The sequence below is a fragment of the Schistocerca cancellata genome, chromosome 2 (genome assembly GCF_023864275.1).
Source record: "Schistocerca cancellata isolate TAMUIC-IGC-003103 chromosome 2, iqSchCanc2.1, whole genome shotgun sequence".
In the NCBI taxonomy this organism is placed as follows: domain Eukaryota; kingdom Metazoa; phylum Arthropoda; class Insecta; order Orthoptera; family Acrididae; genus Schistocerca; species Schistocerca cancellata.
This window is the reverse complement of record NC_064627.1, coordinates 45,984,367-46,005,131: the sequence shown is the minus strand read 5'-3', so window position 1 is coordinate 46,005,131 and position 20,765 is coordinate 45,984,367. Positions and strand designations below refer to the sequence as shown.

Genomic DNA, 20,765 nt, shown 5'->3' with positions numbered 1-20,765 from the left:
ACCTATCAGACAGGCGCCCTTTCAGCTGATCACCTCAATCTACTCAACCTCATCTACCTTAACACTGGGGCACTCGCATTCCTTTCAGAATCCACACACACCTTCCCACTTGGATTTCTCGTTTGGCACTGTCCAGCTTGCCAGTCACCTCGAGTGCTGTGTTCTCTCTGACATACTCAAGTTACCATTTCTGTTTGCGGACACCTACCTCACCTACATGTAAACCCAAATGGCAGCTTTTTAAGGCTTTCAGGAGGCTTTACTCCTCACCCGTGCCCTTTGACAAACATGATTTCCTCAGTTGTCCTGACCAGGTAGAATACCTTATCCACATTATTCTTACTGCTGCAGAACATTGCCGTCCTCACACTCACCTCTACCATGCTGTGTCCTGGTCCTTCGGTGGACTGAGGCATGCTGTGATGCAATTCGCCCTTGGAGATGTGCTCTCCACATTTTTAACAATCATCCTGTGATGGCAAGCTGTGCTCTTTATAAACAGCTGCATACACAGTGTCATTGAATTTTTCGGGAAGCAGAAAAGCTAGATGCATTTGCCTTACTAGTCCTTTTAACAGTTCCAGTTCATCTTCCACTGTGTGGGCCACTCTCCAGTGGCTCTTTGGGAGCAAGATCCATTCCCAAATTTGCTGCCTGACTATAGCAGATGATATCATGATGGACCCTATTGCTGTCTCCAACACCTTAGGCCACTATTTTGCAGAGATTTCGAGCTCCACACACTTTTCACCCTGCCTTCTCCATTGGCGTGGAGGAGGCTTGGGTGATACCATTCTTTTCTCAGAATTGTGAATGATAACATGACACTTTTTCTATGGGGGAGCTAGATCATGCTCTTACTTCCTCCTGATAGCTGCCCCAAGACCAGACAATGTTAGCGTTCTGATGGTGCAGCACACTTCTCCTGTGGGCAAGCACATTCTCCGTCATGTATACAGACGCATCTGGGCAGATGGCGCATTTCCCAGACATTTGTGTAAAGCCACTGTCATACCCTTCCTTACCTATGCCCTTGTAAGGACAAACACCTTCCTTCTAGTTCTAGTCCCATTTCTCACCATCCGTCTTTGCAAGGTGTTGGGACATTTGATTCAGGTCTGGCTGGTGTGGCGGCTAGAGTCTTGCAATCTATTAAGCACTGCACAATGTGGATTTCCAACACACCATTCTGCAGTTGACCATCTCATAACTTTGTCAACCCATGACATTTCTGCAGAAATAACACTGTACCTGCATTTTATGACTTGGAGAAAGTGTAAAACACATGCTGGAGGACTGGTATACTCTGTACTCTCTACACATGGGGCTTCTGAGGAGGCCTGCACCATTCCCTTCAGGAATTTTTAAAAGACAACTTTCAAGGTATCTAAGGGTTTTGGCTCGTCAAACCCATTTATCCTGGAAAACACTGTGCCTCAGGGATCTGCCCCGAGTGTTATCCTCCTTGCTGTCACCATTGATACTGTTACGGCCTGTCTCTCGCAGGGCATCTCTGGCTTCCTTTTCATTGATGATTTTTCGGTCTATTGCACTTTCCCACAGACTAGTCTTGTTGAGCAGCATCTTCAGTGATGTCTTGATCATCTTCACTCATGGAGCATTGACAAAGACTTTTCCTTTTCCACTGACAAAACTGATTGTAAGAATTTCTGGCGGTGCAATGGGTTTCTTCCACTGTCTCTACATCTTGAGCCTGTTGCTCTTCTGTCTGCTGAAACTGCAAAATTCCTGGGTTCTCATGCTTGATAGGAAATTTTCTTAGTCCTCCCATGTCTTACTCTGCTGTCTGCTATACCCTGTCCCTCAATGTCCCCTCAACAGCACTTCCTGGGGAGTGGATTGGACTTCTCTCCTCCAGTCCTACGGATCCCTTGCCCATTCAAAACTAGGCTATTGGTGTTCTTTTTATGCGTCCATCTTACAGAATCATGGCATCTGTCTGGCTACTGAAGCCTTTTATGCTAGCCCAGTTGAGAGTATGAATGCAGAAGCTGCTGAACTACCACAGTCATACTGGTGCGATGTTCTCCTAAACAGGTGCACATGGCGTTTGTTTGCCATGCCTGGCCACCCATCCTCTGCCCTCTTTTTTGATGATTCTTTTCACCACCAGTGTGAGGTGCGTCCTTCTTCCGTTACTTCCCTTTTGGCTATTGCTCCAGCTGCTTAAATACATGCTACCTGCCACTTTGCCAACCTCGGCTTCATGCAGCAGCCTGTCTTCACAACAGACTTCGTAAGAACACTAATCCAGATTTGATCTATTGCATAAGTTTCTCAACCTTCACACAGAATGTAGCAATAGTACATTTGTGTACACTAATGGCAGTCTGACTGTGGTGTCTCGTGTGCCTTTGTCATTTTGCATTGACAAATTTCGGTACCAGCTTCCAGAACACAGCTAAGTATTTACAGCAGAGCTCTTTCTTCTGTATCAAGCCACACATTACATTTGGTGACACAGGCTTTTCAATTGTCATCTGCTCCAGTTCTCTCGTAACCCTTCAGATCCTCTGAGTGCTGCACAAGGCCCATCCCTCAGTGCAACTGGTTGAAGAAAGCTTCCACTTGCTCACTCTTTATGGAGCTACTGTGATGTTGTGGGTACCTGGTCATGTCAGTCTGATATGAAATGCAGCTTCTGTTGTTGCTGTCAAGGCAACAGACTACCTCAGCCTGCTAGTTCTTCCATACCATCTAATGATCTCTGTGTTGCCATCGGTCAGCAGGTGGTACCCTTGGGCATCGCAACTGGTCCCCCCTTCATGGGAACAAGCTCCACGAAAGTCCAGCTGCTTGTCATCAGCCTTTGACAATCCCCCATTTCCTGACTGAATTTCCTTTTTTGAATTACTTATGTTTTCATTTATGTTTGTTGCCTGAGTTATTACCCATTTTAGCGAAAACTGCACAGTTTGGTTGACCCTGTTTTACCTTTCATATATCGTAGCAGTATGGCAAATGACATTTAATCTTTAGTTCACGACCTCTGTTGTCTATGCGAAATTTTATGCAACTTTCTCCACAAGGAATTTTTTGGTTTTAACTGTCTCTCTTCTGTAGATTCAACTTAATGTGCACTTACTTTTAACTTCTTTTTTGTCTTAGTTTTCAGATGCTCTGACATGGGCACATATGACCTTAGTTGTTCTTGTGCTCTAGAATAAAACAATCAAAGTGTTAAGAACATGTGGAACCCTTTTGCAGCTTTGACTGGACTCCCTGGAAATGCACAATTGGGTTCTTTAGAAGTGAAGCAATGTTTCTTCATATATAAGGAACTATTGAACTAAGTGTCAATGACTTAGTGTGAAAAACTGAAGTGATGTGTGTAATCTGATATAACAGAACCCTGGAAATGGGGTAAAAATAGTTAATGTAGCTGATGTAAATCAAATAAAGTAATTCCATTGGCACCTTTTGATCTGTATTTTCAGAACCACCTTGCCCCTTTGTGGCCATAATTTATGGCTTACAATCCTTTTACTATAACCATTCTTTAGGGGAAGAGTAAAGGAAAAATATGTGAAAGATGTACCTGGCTAAATGACATACTTAGAAAATTTAAAAGTAAAATAGAATAAATATCTTATCGAAATTTATGAACTATTACATTTTACTGGTAAAATTGAGCAAATTGGAATATATTTTGCAATAAATATTTAATTATCAGTCCTTTGTTCAGCAATGCTGTCATTGTTAAAAGACAGCCTTGAATTCTAGTTCCTCTTGACACATGCACTGACGATTAAGAGTTTATTATAAACCAGCATTGTACTGTAAGTGACAGTTGCATGGCATTAGATTGTTAGCCATCTGCCACCTGGCCACCCCTCTTATAGATCTGCTTGGTTTTCCTGAAAGTCTGTGCTTATCTATCTTACTTCTTCATCACAGTTGGACTTGTAGAAATATAACTTATTTTAATTCTGAATATTGTCTTTTTAATGAATAATATAATATGATTTGAATAACTAGCACTTTATTAAATCCACAAACCATTAATTCTTACTGCAAAAATGCTTTTAGTTTGTATAAGTTGTTAAGCTTGGATATATTCATTCAATGGTGTCGTGTTGCTCTAACTAAGACTCAAGAAATTTAAATGCCTTTTTCAAAATTAGTGAAGAGGCGGGACAGTGAAAGACAGCAAGTACCATCATATAAAATTTGTGTCATTGACAGGGTTTAGATCTTGTTTCCCTGGCAGATCTCTCACACTACCAGTTTCTTGTTTCACTCCTCCATTTGGCTTCCTGTCTCTCTTCTACATTCTGATTCTCATCTGAGATCATGAAAACTTTGTACTGCCTGTCCCAATTTGTCACTGGCATTGACTGAATTTTTAAAGATGTCTATATTTCATTTATATTTACTGATTTAGCTTGCAGGGTTGTCCTGTTGTCTTACTGACCCCTAAAGTGGGAGAAAGTGCCACTTTCTTCCAAGGTTGTCCTCAGTGTGGCTATTGCGTGAGGATAAACACTGTGAGCAGCAGCAGGTCAAACATGTTCTTTTATTGCAATTCATATTGATGCTCAAGCTAACTCACTGTGTTAGATTGCCATGTGAAATGTATATCTAAGAGATGAGCTCAATATGGTTGAATTTTGTTGCAAAAAGAATGAAATTGTCACCTACTGCTCCAGTGTAAACTTAGAGGTGGGCTGTGTTGTGTCTTCCGAAATGTGGTGTTTCAGTGGAGTAATGAAAACACAGTAGGATAGAAGGGCTCACGTCAAAGAATTGGATAAGTAGTTCACGGTGGCTTTTCATATTAGAGCACAGCATCGCACATACACCTAAAGTTAAGTAGCTTGTCCCCAAGTTGCCCTGGAAAGGAAAGTTGCTACTCACCATATAGCAGAGATGTTTAGTTGCAGATAAGCACAACAAAAATACTGTCACAAATATAACTGGTTGTAGTGGTTACAGGTACTCCTTTTAGGGTATGCAGTACTGTAGTCCAGTGTAACATAAATGAATATTGACAAATACTTAAGACAGATTTGTGTTTGCTTGTACTTCCAGTTCCAAGAACATCTACCAGGCAGGACAAGTAGCTGTTTTTTGTGCTGTGAACCGGTGGGAATTACAGGGACTCCCATGACTGCCCTCACCAGCACCACCAGAATCAGCCTCAGCCAGAGGCTGGCTGAAATAATATACTTGTGGAACGTAGAAATTGACAAAAAAGGAATCCTCTGTGAAGCATGCTGTACACAAATCAATGAGGTAGATGAAAAGGAAATGTGGGTCAAGCAGCTCCAGAAATTAATTATACTCCGTGTGCTCCCCAGGGACCCTGATTATGGTAAGCACAGCAGATGTTCCACAAATGACTCACATCATCTGATTTTTAGTGTTTACGATAATTTTGTCTTGAAACAAATTATTGTGATTTCATCACAACATGGTGAAGGGGGGGGTGGAGGGAGATTGGTGTGATCATTCTAGTTGAGAGTGGTTTATGGAACACTGAGAACCCTGCTATGTCGGTGTAACACCTTGCTTATTTTGAAGGTTAATAAATGTAAAAGACTGAGAATCCTGTTTTATTCAGTGATTAATTTAATTTTAAATTATATCTTACAACACAGATCAGAACAAAACAAGAAATCCTTTTGTGGTTTTCCGAAAGTTTTATTATTCTGGTACCCTAGTTGGAGACAATAAGAAAATTATGAAACATGTCCAGTGAAATGTTCTAAACAGCATTACTCTCCTCTGATTTTCATAACATTTACTCATGTCCTAAATCCAGAAATTTAGGTGTAAAGAAAACCAAGTTCACAAGAGATGGCATCTGAACTACTGAATTCTTTATACTGTGCACCTAAATGTGTTAATCACTGGCCTAGTTCTTTGCAACCTTCATCAGAAACAGCTTTATGAGGACTCCTGTCTCTGGCACACATTGCAACACACTTCCATGTTATACTATTGTTTATTACTTCCAGTATCTCTGAAGGAGCTGTCTCAGTGTGGGTTTTATCACAAATGTGTTGCTTTAAATGAGTGGTTCCTGACTGTAAACACAATAATGCAAGGCTGTATATGTGCAATATGTACCTACTAGACTTGATCTTTCCATTCATAACCAATCAAAATGTACTCTATACTTCACTGGCTAGATCCCCCTATTTACTTCCTCAATGTGTACACATTGACTCCAGTCTTACTCCTCACTGCATTGGCTGTCTCATGTTGCAAGATTATTTACACATAAATGAGAAGACATTGCTGGATGTAGCCAAACACTATAGACATGTTGAATGTCTTTGGAGTGAAACATTGAGGCATGATGAAAGAAATTTGACTTCTATTGCAATAGGGCATTCAAACAACTGATTGGTGACAGATGAAAATTTCTTTTGCACTCTTGGTAACAGTCTGTTTCCTTCCTAACCCAAATCTCCACAGTAGTGTACCCTGTGTATTAGCCTTCTTTGCTTGCAGGTCTACTGTATTCCTGTGGGATATCTGACATTGCAGTGCACTTGAACTGAAAGGCCAATATTGCATCAGGCATGAATATTTATAAAAGTGTGGTGCCTGTTCCTTTCGATGTTTATTTATTTATCATCCAATAGATAGCACATGTGATATAGGATTTGTCATTTGATTACACATAACTCATAACAACACATACACAAAATAAATGGACAAACATATACAAATAGCAAAACAAATTACATACACATAGAACATAAGTAGTGTACAAGAACTTACTACACAAAAACAAAAGTACATGCTGAGGATAAACAATTACAGATCATGAAATATGCCTTGTACACAAAACGTATTACAAATATTTAACAGAATTTTCATAAGTACCGTAATTATGAAGTTGAAAAGACAATTAAATTAGTTTAAATTTTAAAAAAATAAGTACAGGTTTCAATCCACAGCCTGAGACAGGTATTCACTTACACTCTAGTAGCATTTTTTCATCAAGTATTTTTTACTTAATGCTTGAAATTATTTTTGCCTTTCAATTCTTTAATTTGAGATGGAAGTGCATTTAAAAGCTTTATTCCTAAGCGGCTAACATGTTTCTGACTTCTAGTTTGTGCTACATAGGGAACATGGAAGTCTTTACAATATCTTATATTGTGATCATGGTAGCTTGAGTTGGTTTGGAGATCACAGTTATTTTTACTGATCATTTCCAGGCATTTAAAGATATATATCAATGGTATTGTCAGTATCTTCAGTTGTCTGAATAAGGGTCTACAGTGACTTTGTGGTGGGCTGTGTATCATGATACAAATAGCTCTTTTTTGCATAATAAAAATGTCATTTAGTCTTGACATGGTTTTTCCCCAAAAGCTTATGCCACAGCTTGCAACTGATAGGAAATAACTAAAGTACACCGCTCTAATACATGCCTTGCTACATACCTTGGATATTATTCTTAAGGCAAAACATGCTGGGCTAAGTTTCTGAGTAAGATGCACACTGTTTTCATTCCAGTTTAAATCTTGATCAATTCGCATTCCCAGAAACTTTGTGGTGCACATTTTTTCTATTTGTTTGCTATCCAGCATAAGGCACATATTTTCCCCTTGTCACCTGCTCCCTTACCGTATAAAATTCATTTTCTTTCCATTTAATGTCAGCTTATTTGAATAAAACCATGACTGTATGTATGAGAGCATTTTTTCTGCTGTAGTACACAGTGATTCTTTTTTATCACTAATTATGATACTTGTGTCATCTGCGAATAGTAGAATTTTGGCTGAGCTGTCTGGAGCCTGTATATCATTGATATAAATTAGAAATAACAATGGGCCCAGAGTGCTGCCCTGAGGAACACCTATTTAAATTTGTTTTGGTTCAGATATGGGTTTAAAATTGTGAAGATTGTTGGGTGACCTCAGCTCAACAACTTGTGACCTGTTTTTCAAATAGGATTCAAACCATTTTTTAACAGTACCCCTGATGCATATTGCTTCAAATTTCCCTATTAATATTACATGGTTCACAGTATCTAAGGCTTTGGCTACATCTAGATTAATTCCAACAACCTGTTTATTTGACTCCAAATTTCTTACTATTTCTGTCAAATATGGCTGTTTCTGTACTGTGCTCTGCTCGAAAACCGTGTTGACTTATTTATTAGTTTATGTTTTCCTAGATATTTTGTAACCCTGATTTTCATTAATTCCTCAAGTATTTTGGAGAAGGATGGGAGGAGAGATATAGGTTAGTAATTTTCTATTTTATGTGTGACACCATTTTTGTATAGAGGTATCACTTTAGAGATTTTAAGTTTATCATCACTTACTCAATCAAATGTGGTGTAGTATACAACTCCAGTTACTGCAACACCAGGCAGCTCGGCAACTCCTCGGACTGTACGGAGCAAGAAGTCACCTCAACAGCTACCTTGACAACTAGACAGGCAGAAGCCAGGTTGGGTAGTAGATCGAGAAATGCAAGATCGCAAAAAAAAAAGGAACACTTTTAGTGCTTGGATCCAGAACTTATGTAAGTGAACCAACTCAGTGCATTTTAAAGGAATATAATCAGAGTGACCAGTTAAAAATACCACTAAGGCTCATGCACCTAAACCTACAGTACCTTAGAAATAAGCTTAATATATTACAGGTTTTTGTAAGTGAGCAGTCACCTCATATAGTAGTGTTAACTGAGCATGGATTAAAATCTGATGAAATTATTTACTGTACACTAGAGGGCTACTCCTTAGCAAATAGTTATTGTAGACAGCAACGTAAGTGTGGTGGTGTGGCAGTTTACATTAGTGAGAATCTCGAGTACAAGAAAATAAACTATCTAGACCAGTACAGCAAAGAAGGCTTGATTGAAGTGACAGCCATTGAAGTCCACACCAAAGAGTGTAGAGAGGTTATGAGAAAACAAAGTTATTGGGATTTACCATCCACCAAAGGCTGATGTAGTTAGCTTTATAGACATATTTAGTAGAGTAGTGGGACGTTGTGGTCCCAGTGACCTAACTATACTTGGTGATCTGAATATTGAGGCAAAATCTTCCAGTTTGTGTAATATGAGGTTAATAGATACTCTTAACTCATATAATCTCATTAATTTTGCTAGATATGGACTTTGTTACCCTGGTATCACTATTTACTACATTTATATGTTTACATAGTATAACGTAATTAAAGACAGTGTTAGGTGCTGGAATATGGATTTTCACTACTCTGACCACAAATGCCAGCTTGTAGAGTATGTAAACATAAGCATCCCAAAAATGACAAAAGTTATCGAAAATAAAAGAATCCTAAAAGAGGGTAACATCCTTGCCCTAAGAAATAAATTAGCTATAGAAGACTGGGATCTGGTTTACCAGACTGAAGGATCTGAAAACAAATGGGCCAAATTCTATGATACTATGCTAAGACACTTTGACAGATGCTGCCCTGTCAAGAAAATACAAAGAGTGTTCACCCATAACCAAAGTGCAAAAACCAACAGACTGATACTTCCAGTAAATATGGTAAAACTCAGGCAAAACATCCAGGACCTGGACGTGTTACACGAGTCAACAAACCTGCAGGTTTTTAAGGCCAAGTACAACAAAGCCAAGAAAATCTTTAAGAAAGAGCTTTCAAATCTAAGAAAACAGATATACAGCAGTGAAATAGCTCAATCAGACAATATAGCCAAGACCTCATGGAGAATTATAAATCAATTTCACAAAGCCACACCAAACCCAGAAACTGAAATTTTAACTATAAGACATGAAGGAAACACAAAGATCCTAATAAAGTCTGCAATATTTTCAATAAATACTTTATATCTGCAGCTGTTAGTCCAATTAATAACACAGTTGTGAGTAGTGAGGTAAAGCTCTGCCCTTTTGAAGAGCCACCTTTTGAATTCAAACAAGTAAGTGAAAAAGAAATAGGCAGGATAATAAATAACCTAAAGAATACGTTCTCATCCGGATGGGATGGTTTGAGTAGTATTGTGATTAAAAAATGTAATAAGGAATTAGTTAAAATAATCACCCACCTGGTAAACTGCAGTATCAGAGAACATAAATTTCCAAATGTATTGAAATGGAGCACAGTTAAACGAGTGCATAAAAAAGGATCTAAGGAAGAGGTTTCAAATTTCAGGCCCATATCATTAATACCTGTCTTCAGCAAAGTATTTGAAGTTGTGCTGCTGACACAACTTAGTGACACTTTCTTGAAAAATAAGTCCCTAACAGAGAGACAACATGGATTCCGAAAAGATCATAGCACTATCACAGCAACTACGGAATTTCTTCACAAAACGTATGGTGCCCTTGATCAAGGAATGCAAACAGCTGGCATATTTCTAGACCTTACTAAAGCCTTTGACTCGGTAAACCATGAGTTACTTTTAAGTAAACTTGAGTCATACAATGTAAATGTGCTGCATCCATGCAATTGCTGGCTACATATTTATTTAACCGCATGCAGTGTACAAAGCTGACTTACAAAATCAATAATCAGATCATTAATTTCCAGTCCAAATATGAGACAGTCTCACAAGGTGTACCCCAGGGCTCAATTTTGGGCCCTTTCCTTTTCCTGGTGTACATAAATGATATAGAGCAACCTTTCAACTCCCAATTGGTAACCTATGCAGACAATACCTCACTGTTATTTCTTGGTAAACAAAATGATGAGTTAACGTTGGTAGCAACTGAGGGACTACAGCAAATAACTACTTATTTTCAAGATCAAGGTTTGAAAGTTAATATCAGTAAATCTCAGTTATTGTCTTTTAAACTTTCAAACTCACACCAAACCTCTATCAGTAACATAGGTGGAATTGAAGTAGTGGACACAGAAGGCTGCAGATTTCTAGGTATTCACCTAGATGAAAATCTAAGATGGGTAAACCATATCAAATTTTTATGCAATAAAATCAGCAGTTCTTTACATCTAATCAGCCAGTTATCAAAAGTAGTTCCACATCAGACATTAAAAACAATTTATTATGGAACCATTTTTGCACAGATTAATTACGGGATAGAGATATGGGGTTGTGCTGCCAACATACATATGAACAGAATATTAACCCTACAGAAAAGAGCAATCAAAATTATCTATGGATTAGGGTATAGGGATTCATGCAGGGAAATCTTTGTTCATCATAAATACCTCACAGTCTACTCACTGTATCATTACAAATTGTTTCTTTGTTTTGATGTGTCACAAAAAATATAATTAAAGTGTTCTGATATGCATGCCTATAATACAAGAAATAAAGACTGCTACTACAGACAAAGAACAAAATTAAAAACAACAGACCATAGTCCATGCAATAGTGGTCAAATATGGTACAACAGATTACCGAGCTCTATAAGGTGCCACAAAGGGAACTTATTCAAAGTGAAACTGAAACATTTCTTGATTGACAAGTGTTTATACTCTTTAAGTGAACATTAATATTAAACTAAAATAAATTATTGTGTATATATATGTATGTATGTATGTATATATTGTACTAAACTTGTAAAAAATGCTATGACGTTTGCAAAAGACACCAGTTGGTGTCTCCATGCAAAAAAATACAATAAATCTCTTCACTAAAGGACAAAATTGCTATGTGCACTATAGGTTTGACTACACATGGAGCAATTTTCTTAATTATTGATACAGGTACAGCATCCAAACCAGAGAAAAATTTCGATTTCAAGCATTTAATGACTTTTAGAACTTCATGCTCGTCTGTTGGGACTGCCATCATGCTGGTATATACCATTGGAGTCATAAATGTTGGTAGTTACTTAAATTTACTACTTAAAGTAAGGGGAATATTCACAAAATAATTGTTTACATAGTTTGCCATGGCATCTTTTTCTATGGGGATATTTTCATTATTTTTAAGATTGATTTTCTGTTCTTTAGTTTGACTCCAGTTTTTTCTTTCTTTTTTTTTTACCATTTTCCACATCATTCTGGACTTGTTACTAGCCTGCCTTATTAATCTATCATCACTTAATAATTTTGCTTTTGATATTTCTTTGCGGTAAGTCTGTTTGTATGTCCTCTGATACTCAACAAACTGCTGATCATGACATGTTTTTAACTTTAAACTTAGTAATTTCATGGTTTCACTTGTCTTTGTAATTCCGGGTGTAATCCAGGTCCCTTTGGATCCAGATGATCTGTAACTCAAAAGTTTTTGTGGGAAACACATTTCAAAGTATGCCATAAAAGTGGAAGCATCATTTGTGTTTGTTTGCAGTTTGGCCAGAGCTCTCGGCACATTTTTAAAATTATTTTTGAACTGATTACAATTTTCAGTAGAGAAAAATCGTTTGTACTCCTTTTTATTTTCCTCCTCCTTGGGAGCTGCAGTGAGATTAAAGGTTAGTGCATTATGATCCGATAATCCTATATTCACATTAGTAACTGCAACTTCATGTGTGACCACATTGGAGATGATGTTATTTATTAAGCTTTCACTAGAATCTGTAGTTCTAGTGGGAGCTGATATGTGGGGGAACATGTTGAAGCTTTTAGTATGTCTAAAAACTTGTTTTTTACTGAACTCTGGACCAATAGATTTATATAAAAGTCACCACAAAGAATTATGGTAGAGTTCTCATTTGAGAAAATGTTGAGCATTTCTTCCGAATTCTTAAGAGAGACTTCAGTATCTCCAGATGGTGATCTGTAAATTGCTGCAACAATTATTTTCTTTTCTATGATTAATGGTTTAGCCTCATATCTTAACTTAAATTTAAGCTTGGGATTTAGATAAATGCATACACCACCACCTTTGGCATTTTGCCTATAGTACTGACTGGCAAGTTTATAATATGTGTGACCAAAAGGACTTAAACTGTATCTGTACATTGTATAAGGCTCCGTCACAACTTCCGTGCATGAATATGACAGGTAGTGTGGGCAGCCTATCAAGTTAGGCTGTGGTTTCCTGATATCACATTTTGTGCTCGCTTACTCAGTTGTGCAGGACTCTGACACTTGTCTCACTCCTCTGTCCACACAGCTTCCCTTTCATTTCGTTTGTCTCCTAACACCGCAGTCAGGTGTCATGCGGTGTAACTATTTAATACAATGATGTATTATATTCTGTACCTAATCTTCTATACTTCTTCTCAAACTCTGTTATAATTACTTTAAAATTCAAAATTGATGCCTTTGATGCTTCACATTTTTATAAAGAACTTACTATGTCACTTTTGACTTAACAAATTATTTATTCCCTTCATCATCACACTCGTGAACTACACTAAAAGATCACTTCATTCAGTATAAAAGAGACACTCACAATAATTTTGAAGGTTCCTCTTCTGTGTCTCACAACATACATCAGTTGTTGAAATAACTCTCCTTTGGCAGCCTATGCCTTTACAGGACAGTGTGGTGACCCCACGGAATACTAATTTTCACACATGTAGTTTCTCACCCAAAGCTGCTGTGATAGGTGTACAGTGCTGAAGGTGCATATTGTCCCTTATGTAAGTCACCACACACAAAATAGAAATAACACTAATGAACAATATCTGTACGTTTATGTTTGACATGATTTCTATCACTCTTTTCATGATGTCTACATACCACTTCTTTCAAAATGGCATTCATTGATAAGAAGTCATTGATATGTGCATCTCTCCTCTGGAGTAGTACATACAAGCAGAGTCTGTGAACATGGTGCCCAGTGGACACAGTCCAAAGTTCTTTAAATTTTATTTCCCCATATGCCATGAATGTGGATTTCTTTTCATAACTATGGCTTCTGTACATCATTATCCATGATAAATTATGGCTGCAATTAAGGGTAAATTTGCGTATTTTAAGAGCATGTCACTAAAGTGAACATAAAGTACTTGAAAGATGTTTTCCTCTCTGTGTGTACAATAGTAGCCAGTGCACAACCACACCGGCTACGGACACCTGAGGCTCGACCCAGTACTGAGGATATACGTGCAGCGAAGTCACCTGGTGAGTAAGAGTAAATGTACCCCTAACTAAAGCAGTACATAAAGTAATTGAAAGACGTCTTACTCTCTGTGTAATAGCCAGTGCACAACCACAGCAGCTACGGACACCGGAGGCTGGACCCAGTACTGAAGACATACGTGCAGCGAAGTCACCTGGTGAGTATGAGTAAATGTACCCCTAATTGCAGCCCTAACTAAAGCAGTACATAAAGTACTTTAAAGACGTTTTACTCTCTGTGTGTACAATAATAGAAAGCGCACAACCACAGCACCTACGGACACCGGAGGCTGGACCCAGTACTGAAGACATACGTGCAGCGAAGTCACCTGGTGAGTAAGAGTAAATCTACCCCTAACTAAAGCAGTACATAAAGTACTTGAAAGACGTTTTACTCTCTGTGCGTACAATAATAGCCAGTGCACTACCACAGCAGCTACGGACACCGGAGGCTGGACCCAGTACTGAAGACATACGTGCAGCGAAGTCACCTGGTGAGTAAGAGTAAATGTACCTCTAATTGCAGCCCTAAATAAACCAGTACATAAAGTACTTTAAAGACGTTTTACTCTCTGTATGTACAATAATAGCCAGTGCACAACCCCAGCAGCTACGGACACCGGAGGCTGGACCCAGTACTGACGACATACGTGCAGCGAAGTCACCTGGTGAGTAAGAGTAAATGTATCCCTACTTGCAGCCCTAACTAAAGCAGTACATAAAGTACTTGAAAGACGTTTTACTCTCTGTGTGTACAATAATAGCCAGTGCACAACCACAGCAGCTACGGACACCGGAGGCTGGACCCAGTACTGAAGACATACGTGCAGCGAAGTCACCTGGTGAGTAAGAGTAAATCTACCCCTAACTAAAGCAGTACATAAAGTACTTGAAAGACGTTTTACTCTCTGTGTAATAGCCAGTGCACAACCACAGCAGGTACGGACACCGGAAACTGGACCCAGTACTGAAGACATACCGTCAGCGAAGTCACCTGGTGACTAAGAGTAAATGTACCCCTAACTAAAGCAGTACATAAAGTACTTGAAAGACGTTTTACTCTCTGTGTGTACAATAATAGCCAGTGCACAACCACAGCAGCTACGGACACCGGAGGCTGGACCCAGTACTGAAGACATACATGCAGCGAAGTCACTTGGTGAGTAAGAGTAAATCTACCCCTAACTAAAGCAGTACATAAAGTACTTGAAAGACGTTTTACTCTCTGTGTGTACAATAATAGCCAGTGCACAACCACAGCAGCTACGGACACCGGAGGCTGGACCCAGTACTGAAGACATACCGTCAGCGAAGTCACCTGGTGAGTAAGAGTAAATGTACCCCTAACTAAAGCAGTACATAAAGTAATTGAAAGACGTTTTACTCTCTGTGTGTACAATAATAGCCAGTGCACAACCACAGCAGGTACGGACACCGGAGGCTGGACCCAGTACTGAAGACATACGTGCAGCGAAGTCACCTGGTGAGTAAGAGTAAATCTACCCCTAACTAAAGCAGTACATAAAGTAATTGAAAGACGTTTTACTCTCTGTGTGTACAATAATAGCCAGTGCACAACCACAGCAGGTACGGACACCGGAGGCTGGACCCAGTACTGAAGACATACGTGCAGCGAAGTCACCTGGTGAGTAAGAGTAAATCTACCCCTAACTAAAGCAGTACATAAAGTACTTGAAAGACGTTTTACTCTCTGTGTAATAGCCAGTGCACAACCACAGCAGGTACGGACACCGGAGGCTGGACCCAGTACTGAAGACATACGTGCAGCGAAGTCACCTGGTGAGTAAGAGTAAATGTACCCCTAACTAAAGCAGTACATAAAGTACTTGAAAGACGTTTTACTCTCTGTGTAATAGCCAGTGCACAACCACAGCAGGTACGGACACCGGAGGCTGCACCCAGTACTGAAGACATACGTGCAGCGAAGTCACCTGGTGAGTAAGAGTAAATCTACCCCTAACTAAAGCAGTACATAAAGTACTTGAAAGACGTTTTACTCTCTGTGTGTACAATAATAGCCAGTGCACAACCACAGCAGGTACGGACACCGGAGGCTGGACCCAGTACTGAAGACATACGTGCAGCGAAGTCACCTGGTGAGTAAGAGTAAATCTACCCCTAACTAAAGCAGTACATAAAGTACTTGAAAGACGTTTTACTCTCTGTGCGTACAATAATAGCCAGTGCACTACCACAGCAGCTACGGACACCGGAGGCTGGACCCAGTACTGAAGACATACGTGCAGCGAAGTCACCTGGTGAGTAAGAGTAAATGTACCTCTAATTGCAGCCCGAAATAAACCAGTACATAAAGTACTTTAAAGACGTTTTACTCTCTGTATGTACAATAATAGCCAGTGCACAACCCCAGCAGCTATGGACACCGGAGGCTGGACCCAGTACTGACGACATACGTGCAGCGAAGTCACCTGGTGAGTAAGAGTAAATGTATCCCTACTTGCAGCCCTAACTAAAGCAGTACATAAAGTACTTGAAAGACGTTTTACTCTCTGTGTGTACAATAATAGCCAGTGCACAACCACAGCAGCTACGGACACCGGAGGCTGGACCCAGTACTGAAGACATACGTGCAGCGAAGTCACCTGGTGAGTAAGAGTAAATCTACCCCTAACTAAAGCAGTACATAAAGTACTTGAAAGACGTTTTACTCTCTGTGTAATAGCCAGTGCACAACCACAGCAGGTACGGACACCGGAAACTGGACCCAGTACTGAAGACATACCGTCAGCGAAGTCACCTGGTGACTAAGAGTAAATGTACCCCTAACTAAAGCAGTACATAAAGTACTTGAAAGACGTTTTACTCTCTGTGTGTACAATAATAGCCAGTGCACAACCACAGCAGCTACGGACACCGGAGGCTGGACCCAGTACTGAAGACATACATGCAGCGAAGTCACTTGGTGAGTAAGAGTAAATCTACCCCTAACTAAAGCAGTACATAAAGTACTTGAAAGACGTTTTACTCTCTGTGTGTACAATAATAGCCAGTGCACAACCACAGCAGCTACGGACACCGGAGGCTGGACCCAGTACTGAAGACATACCGTCAGCGAAGTCACCTGGTGAGTAAGAGTAAATGTACCCCTAACTAAAGCAGTACATAAAGTAATTGAAAGACGTTTTACTCTCTGTGTGTACAATAATAGCCAGTGCACAACCACAGCAGGTACGGACACCGGAGGCTGGACCCAGTACTGAAGACATACGTGCAGCGAAGTCACCTGGTGAGTAAGAGTAAATCTACCCCTAACTAAAGCAGTACATAAAGTACTTGAAAGACGTTTTACTCTCTGTGTAATAGCCAGTGCACAACCACAGCAGGTACGGACACCGGAGGCTGGACCCAGTACTGAAGACATACGTGCAGCGAAGTCACCTGGTGAGTAAGAGTAAATGTACCCCTAACTAAAGCAGTACATAAAGTACTTGAAAGACGTTTTACTCTCTGTGTAATAGCCAGTGCACAACCACAGCAGGTACGGACACCGGAGGCTGGACCCAGTACTGAAGACATACGTGCAGCGAAGTCACCTGGTGAGTAAGAGTAAATCTACCCCTAACTAAAGCAGTACATAAAGTACTTGAAAGACGTTTTACTCTCTGTGTGTACAATAATAGCCAGTGCACAACCACAGCAGGTACGGACACCGGAGGCTGGACCCAGTACTGAAGACATACGTGCAGCGAAGTCACCTGGTGAGTAAGAGTAAATGTACCCCTAACTAAAGCAGTACATAAAGTACTTGAAAGACGTTTTACTCTCTGTGTGTACAATAATAGCCAGTGCACAACCACAGCAGGTACGGACACCGGAGGCTGGACCCAGTACTGAAGACATACGTGCAGCGAAGTCACCTGGTGAGTAAGAGTAAATCTACCCCTAACTAAAGCAGTACATAAAATACTTGAAAGACGTTTTACTCTCTGTGTGTACAATAATAGCCAGTGCACAACCACAGCAGGTACGGACACCGGAGGCTGGACCCAGTACTGAAGACATACGTGCAGCGAAGTCACCTGGTGAGTAAGAGTAAATCTACCCCTAACTAAAGCAGTACATAAAGTACTTGAAAGACGTTTTACTCTCTGTGTGTACAATAATAGCCAGTGCACAACCACAGCAGCTACGGACACCGGAGGCTGGACCCAGTACTGAAGACATACGTGCAGCGAAGTCACCTGGTGAGTAAGAGTAAATCTACCCCTAACTAAAGCAGTACATAAAGTACTTGAAAGACGTTTTACTCTCTGTGTGTACAATAATAGCCAGTGCACAACCACAGCAGGTACGGACACCGGAGGCTGGACCCAGTACTGAAGACATACGTGCAGCGAAGTCACCTGGTGAGTAAGAGTAAATCTACCCCTAACTAAAGCAGTACATAAAGTACTTGAAAGACGTTTTACTCTCTGTGTGTACAATAATAGCCAGTGCACAACCACAGGAGGTACGGACACCGGAGGCTGGACCCAGTACTGAAGACATACGTGCAGCGAAGTCACCTGGTGAGTAAGAGTAAATGTACCCCTAACTAAAGCAGTACGTAAAGTAATTGAAAGACGTTTTACTCTCTGTGTAATAGCCAGTGCACAACCACAGCAGCTACGGACACCAGAGGCTGGACCCAGTACTGAAGACATACGTGCAGCGAAGTCACCTGGTGAGTAAGAGTAAATCTACCCCTAACTAAAGCAGTACATAAAGTACTTGAAAGACGTTTTACTCTCTGTGTGTACAATAATAGCCAGTGCACAACCACAGCAGCTACGGACACCGGAGGCTGGACCCAGTACTGAAGACATACGTGCAGCGAAGTCACCTGGTGAGTAAGAGTAAATCTACCCCTAACTAAAGCAGTACATAAAGTAATTGAAAGACGTTTTACTCTCTGTGTGTACAATAATAGCCAGTGCACAACCACAGCAGGTACGGACACCGGAGGCTGGACCCAGTACTGAAGACATACGTGCAGCGAAGTCACCTGGTGAGTAAGAGTAAATCTACCCCTAACTAAAGCAGTACATAAAGTACTTGAAAGACGTTTTACTCTCTGTGTGTACAATAATAGCCAGTGCACAACCACAGGAGGTACGGACACCGGAGGCTGGACCCAGTACTGAAGACATACGTGCAGCGAAGTCACCTGGTGAGTAAGAGTAAATGTACCCCTAACTAAAGCAGTACATAAAGTACTTGAAAGACGTTTTACTCTCTGTGTAATAGCCAGTGCACAACCACAGCAGGTACGGACACCGGAGGCTGGACCCAGTACTGAAGACATACGTGCAGCGAAGTCACCTGGTGAGTAAGAGTAAATGTACCCCTAACTAAAGCAGTACATAAAGTACTTGAAAGACGTTTTACTCTCTGTGTAATAGCCAGTGCACAACCACAGCAGGTACGGACACCGGAGGCTGGACCCAGTACTGAAGACATACGTGCAGCGAAGTCACCTGGTGAGTAAGAGTTAATCTACCCGTAACTAAAGCAGTACATAAAGTACTTGAAAGACGTTTTACTCTGTGTGTACAATAATAGCTAGTGCACAACCACAGCAGCTACGGACACCGGAGGCTGGAGCCAGTACTGAAGACATACGTGCAGCGAAGTCACCTGGTGAGTAAGAGTAAATGTACCCCTAATTGCAGCCCTAACTAAAGCAGTACATAAAGTACTTGAAAGACGTTTTACTCTCTGTGTGTACAATAATAGCCAGTGCACAACCACAGCAGCTACGGACACCAGAGGCTGGACCCAGTACTGAAGACATACGTGCAGCAAAGTCACCTGGTGAGTAAGAGTAAATCTACCCCTAACTAAAGCAGTACATAAAGTAATTGAAAGACGTTTTACTCTCTGTGTAATAGCCAGTGCACAACCACAGCAGCTACGGACACCGGAGGCTGGACCCAGTACTGAAGACATACGTGCAGCGAAGTCACCTGGTGAGTAAGAGTAAATCTACCCCTAACTAAAGCAGTACATAAAGTACTTGAAAGACGTTTTACTCTCTGTGTGTACAATAATAGCCAGTGCACAACCACAGCAGCTACGGACACCGGAGGCTGGACCCAGTACTCAAGACATACGTGCAGCGAAGTCACCTGGTGAGTAAGAGTAAATCTACCCCTAACTAAAGCAGTACATAAAGTAATTGAAAGACGTTTTACTCTCTGTGTGTACAATAATAGCCAGTGCACAACCACAGCAGGTACGGACACCAGAGGCTGGACCCAGTACTGAAGACATACGTGCAGCGAAGTCACCTGGTGAGTAAGAGTAAATCTACCCCTAACTAAAGCAGTACATAAAGTACTTGAAAGACGTTTTACTCTCTGTGTGTACAATAATAGCCAGTGCACAACCACAGGAGGTACGGACACCGGAGGCTGGACCCAGTACTGAAGACATACGTGCAGCGAAGTCACCTGGTGAGTAAGAGTAAATCTACCCCTAACTAAAGCAGTACATAAAGTAATTGAAAGACGTTTTACTCTCTGTGTGTACAATAATAGCCAGTGCACAACCACAGCAGCTACGGACACCAGAGGCTGGACCCAGTACTGAAGACATACGTGCAGCGAAGACACCTGGTGAGTAAGAGTAAATGTACCCCTAACTAAAGCAGTACATAAAGTAATTGAAAGACGTTTTACTCTCTGTGTAATAGCCAGTGCACAACCACAGCAGCTACGGACACCGGAGGCTGGACCCAGTACTGAAGACATACGTGCAGCGAAGTCACCTGGTGAGTAAGAGTAA

The 20,765-nt window shown here is 40.6% G+C and overlaps 1 protein-coding gene across 1 annotated transcript in view; it reads left to right on the top strand.

Annotated features, from left to right (window-relative positions):
- The window catches only part of LOC126150656 (mucin-17-like), a 132,857-nt gene that overhangs the window by 85,459 nt on the left and 26,633 nt on the right, over positions 1–20,765 (top strand). Inside the window, exons 4-44 of the mRNA XM_049915889.1 lie at positions 5,120–5,335; positions 14,039–14,116; positions 14,213–14,290; positions 14,375–14,452; positions 14,549–14,626; positions 14,723–14,800; positions 15,040–15,117; positions 15,202–15,279; positions 15,364–15,441; positions 15,526–15,603; positions 15,681–15,758; positions 15,836–15,913; positions 15,998–16,075; positions 16,160–16,237; positions 16,334–16,411; positions 16,508–16,585; positions 16,825–16,902; positions 16,987–17,064; positions 17,149–17,226; positions 17,304–17,381; positions 17,459–17,536; positions 17,621–17,698; positions 17,783–17,860; positions 17,945–18,022; positions 18,107–18,184; positions 18,269–18,346; positions 18,431–18,508; positions 18,586–18,663; positions 18,748–18,825; positions 18,910–18,987; positions 19,072–19,149; positions 19,227–19,304; positions 19,382–19,459; positions 19,542–19,619; positions 19,716–19,793; positions 19,871–19,948; positions 20,033–20,110; positions 20,195–20,272; positions 20,357–20,434; positions 20,519–20,596; positions 20,674–20,751. Coding sequence (XP_049771846.1) covers positions 5,120–5,335; positions 14,039–14,116; positions 14,213–14,290; positions 14,375–14,452; positions 14,549–14,626; positions 14,723–14,800; positions 15,040–15,117; positions 15,202–15,279; positions 15,364–15,441; positions 15,526–15,603; positions 15,681–15,758; positions 15,836–15,913; positions 15,998–16,075; positions 16,160–16,237; positions 16,334–16,411; positions 16,508–16,585; positions 16,825–16,902; positions 16,987–17,064; positions 17,149–17,226; positions 17,304–17,381; positions 17,459–17,536; positions 17,621–17,698; positions 17,783–17,860; positions 17,945–18,022; positions 18,107–18,184; positions 18,269–18,346; positions 18,431–18,508; positions 18,586–18,663; positions 18,748–18,825; positions 18,910–18,987; positions 19,072–19,149; positions 19,227–19,304; positions 19,382–19,459; positions 19,542–19,619; positions 19,716–19,793; positions 19,871–19,948; positions 20,033–20,110; positions 20,195–20,272; positions 20,357–20,434; positions 20,519–20,596; positions 20,674–20,751 — 3,336 coding nt within the window. The remainder of the gene's footprint in view (positions 1–5,119; positions 5,336–14,038; positions 14,117–14,212; positions 14,291–14,374; positions 14,453–14,548; positions 14,627–14,722; positions 14,801–15,039; positions 15,118–15,201; positions 15,280–15,363; positions 15,442–15,525; positions 15,604–15,680; positions 15,759–15,835; positions 15,914–15,997; positions 16,076–16,159; positions 16,238–16,333; positions 16,412–16,507; positions 16,586–16,824; positions 16,903–16,986; positions 17,065–17,148; positions 17,227–17,303; positions 17,382–17,458; positions 17,537–17,620; positions 17,699–17,782; positions 17,861–17,944; positions 18,023–18,106; positions 18,185–18,268; positions 18,347–18,430; positions 18,509–18,585; positions 18,664–18,747; positions 18,826–18,909; positions 18,988–19,071; positions 19,150–19,226; positions 19,305–19,381; positions 19,460–19,541; positions 19,620–19,715; positions 19,794–19,870; positions 19,949–20,032; positions 20,111–20,194; positions 20,273–20,356; positions 20,435–20,518; positions 20,597–20,673; positions 20,752–20,765) is intronic.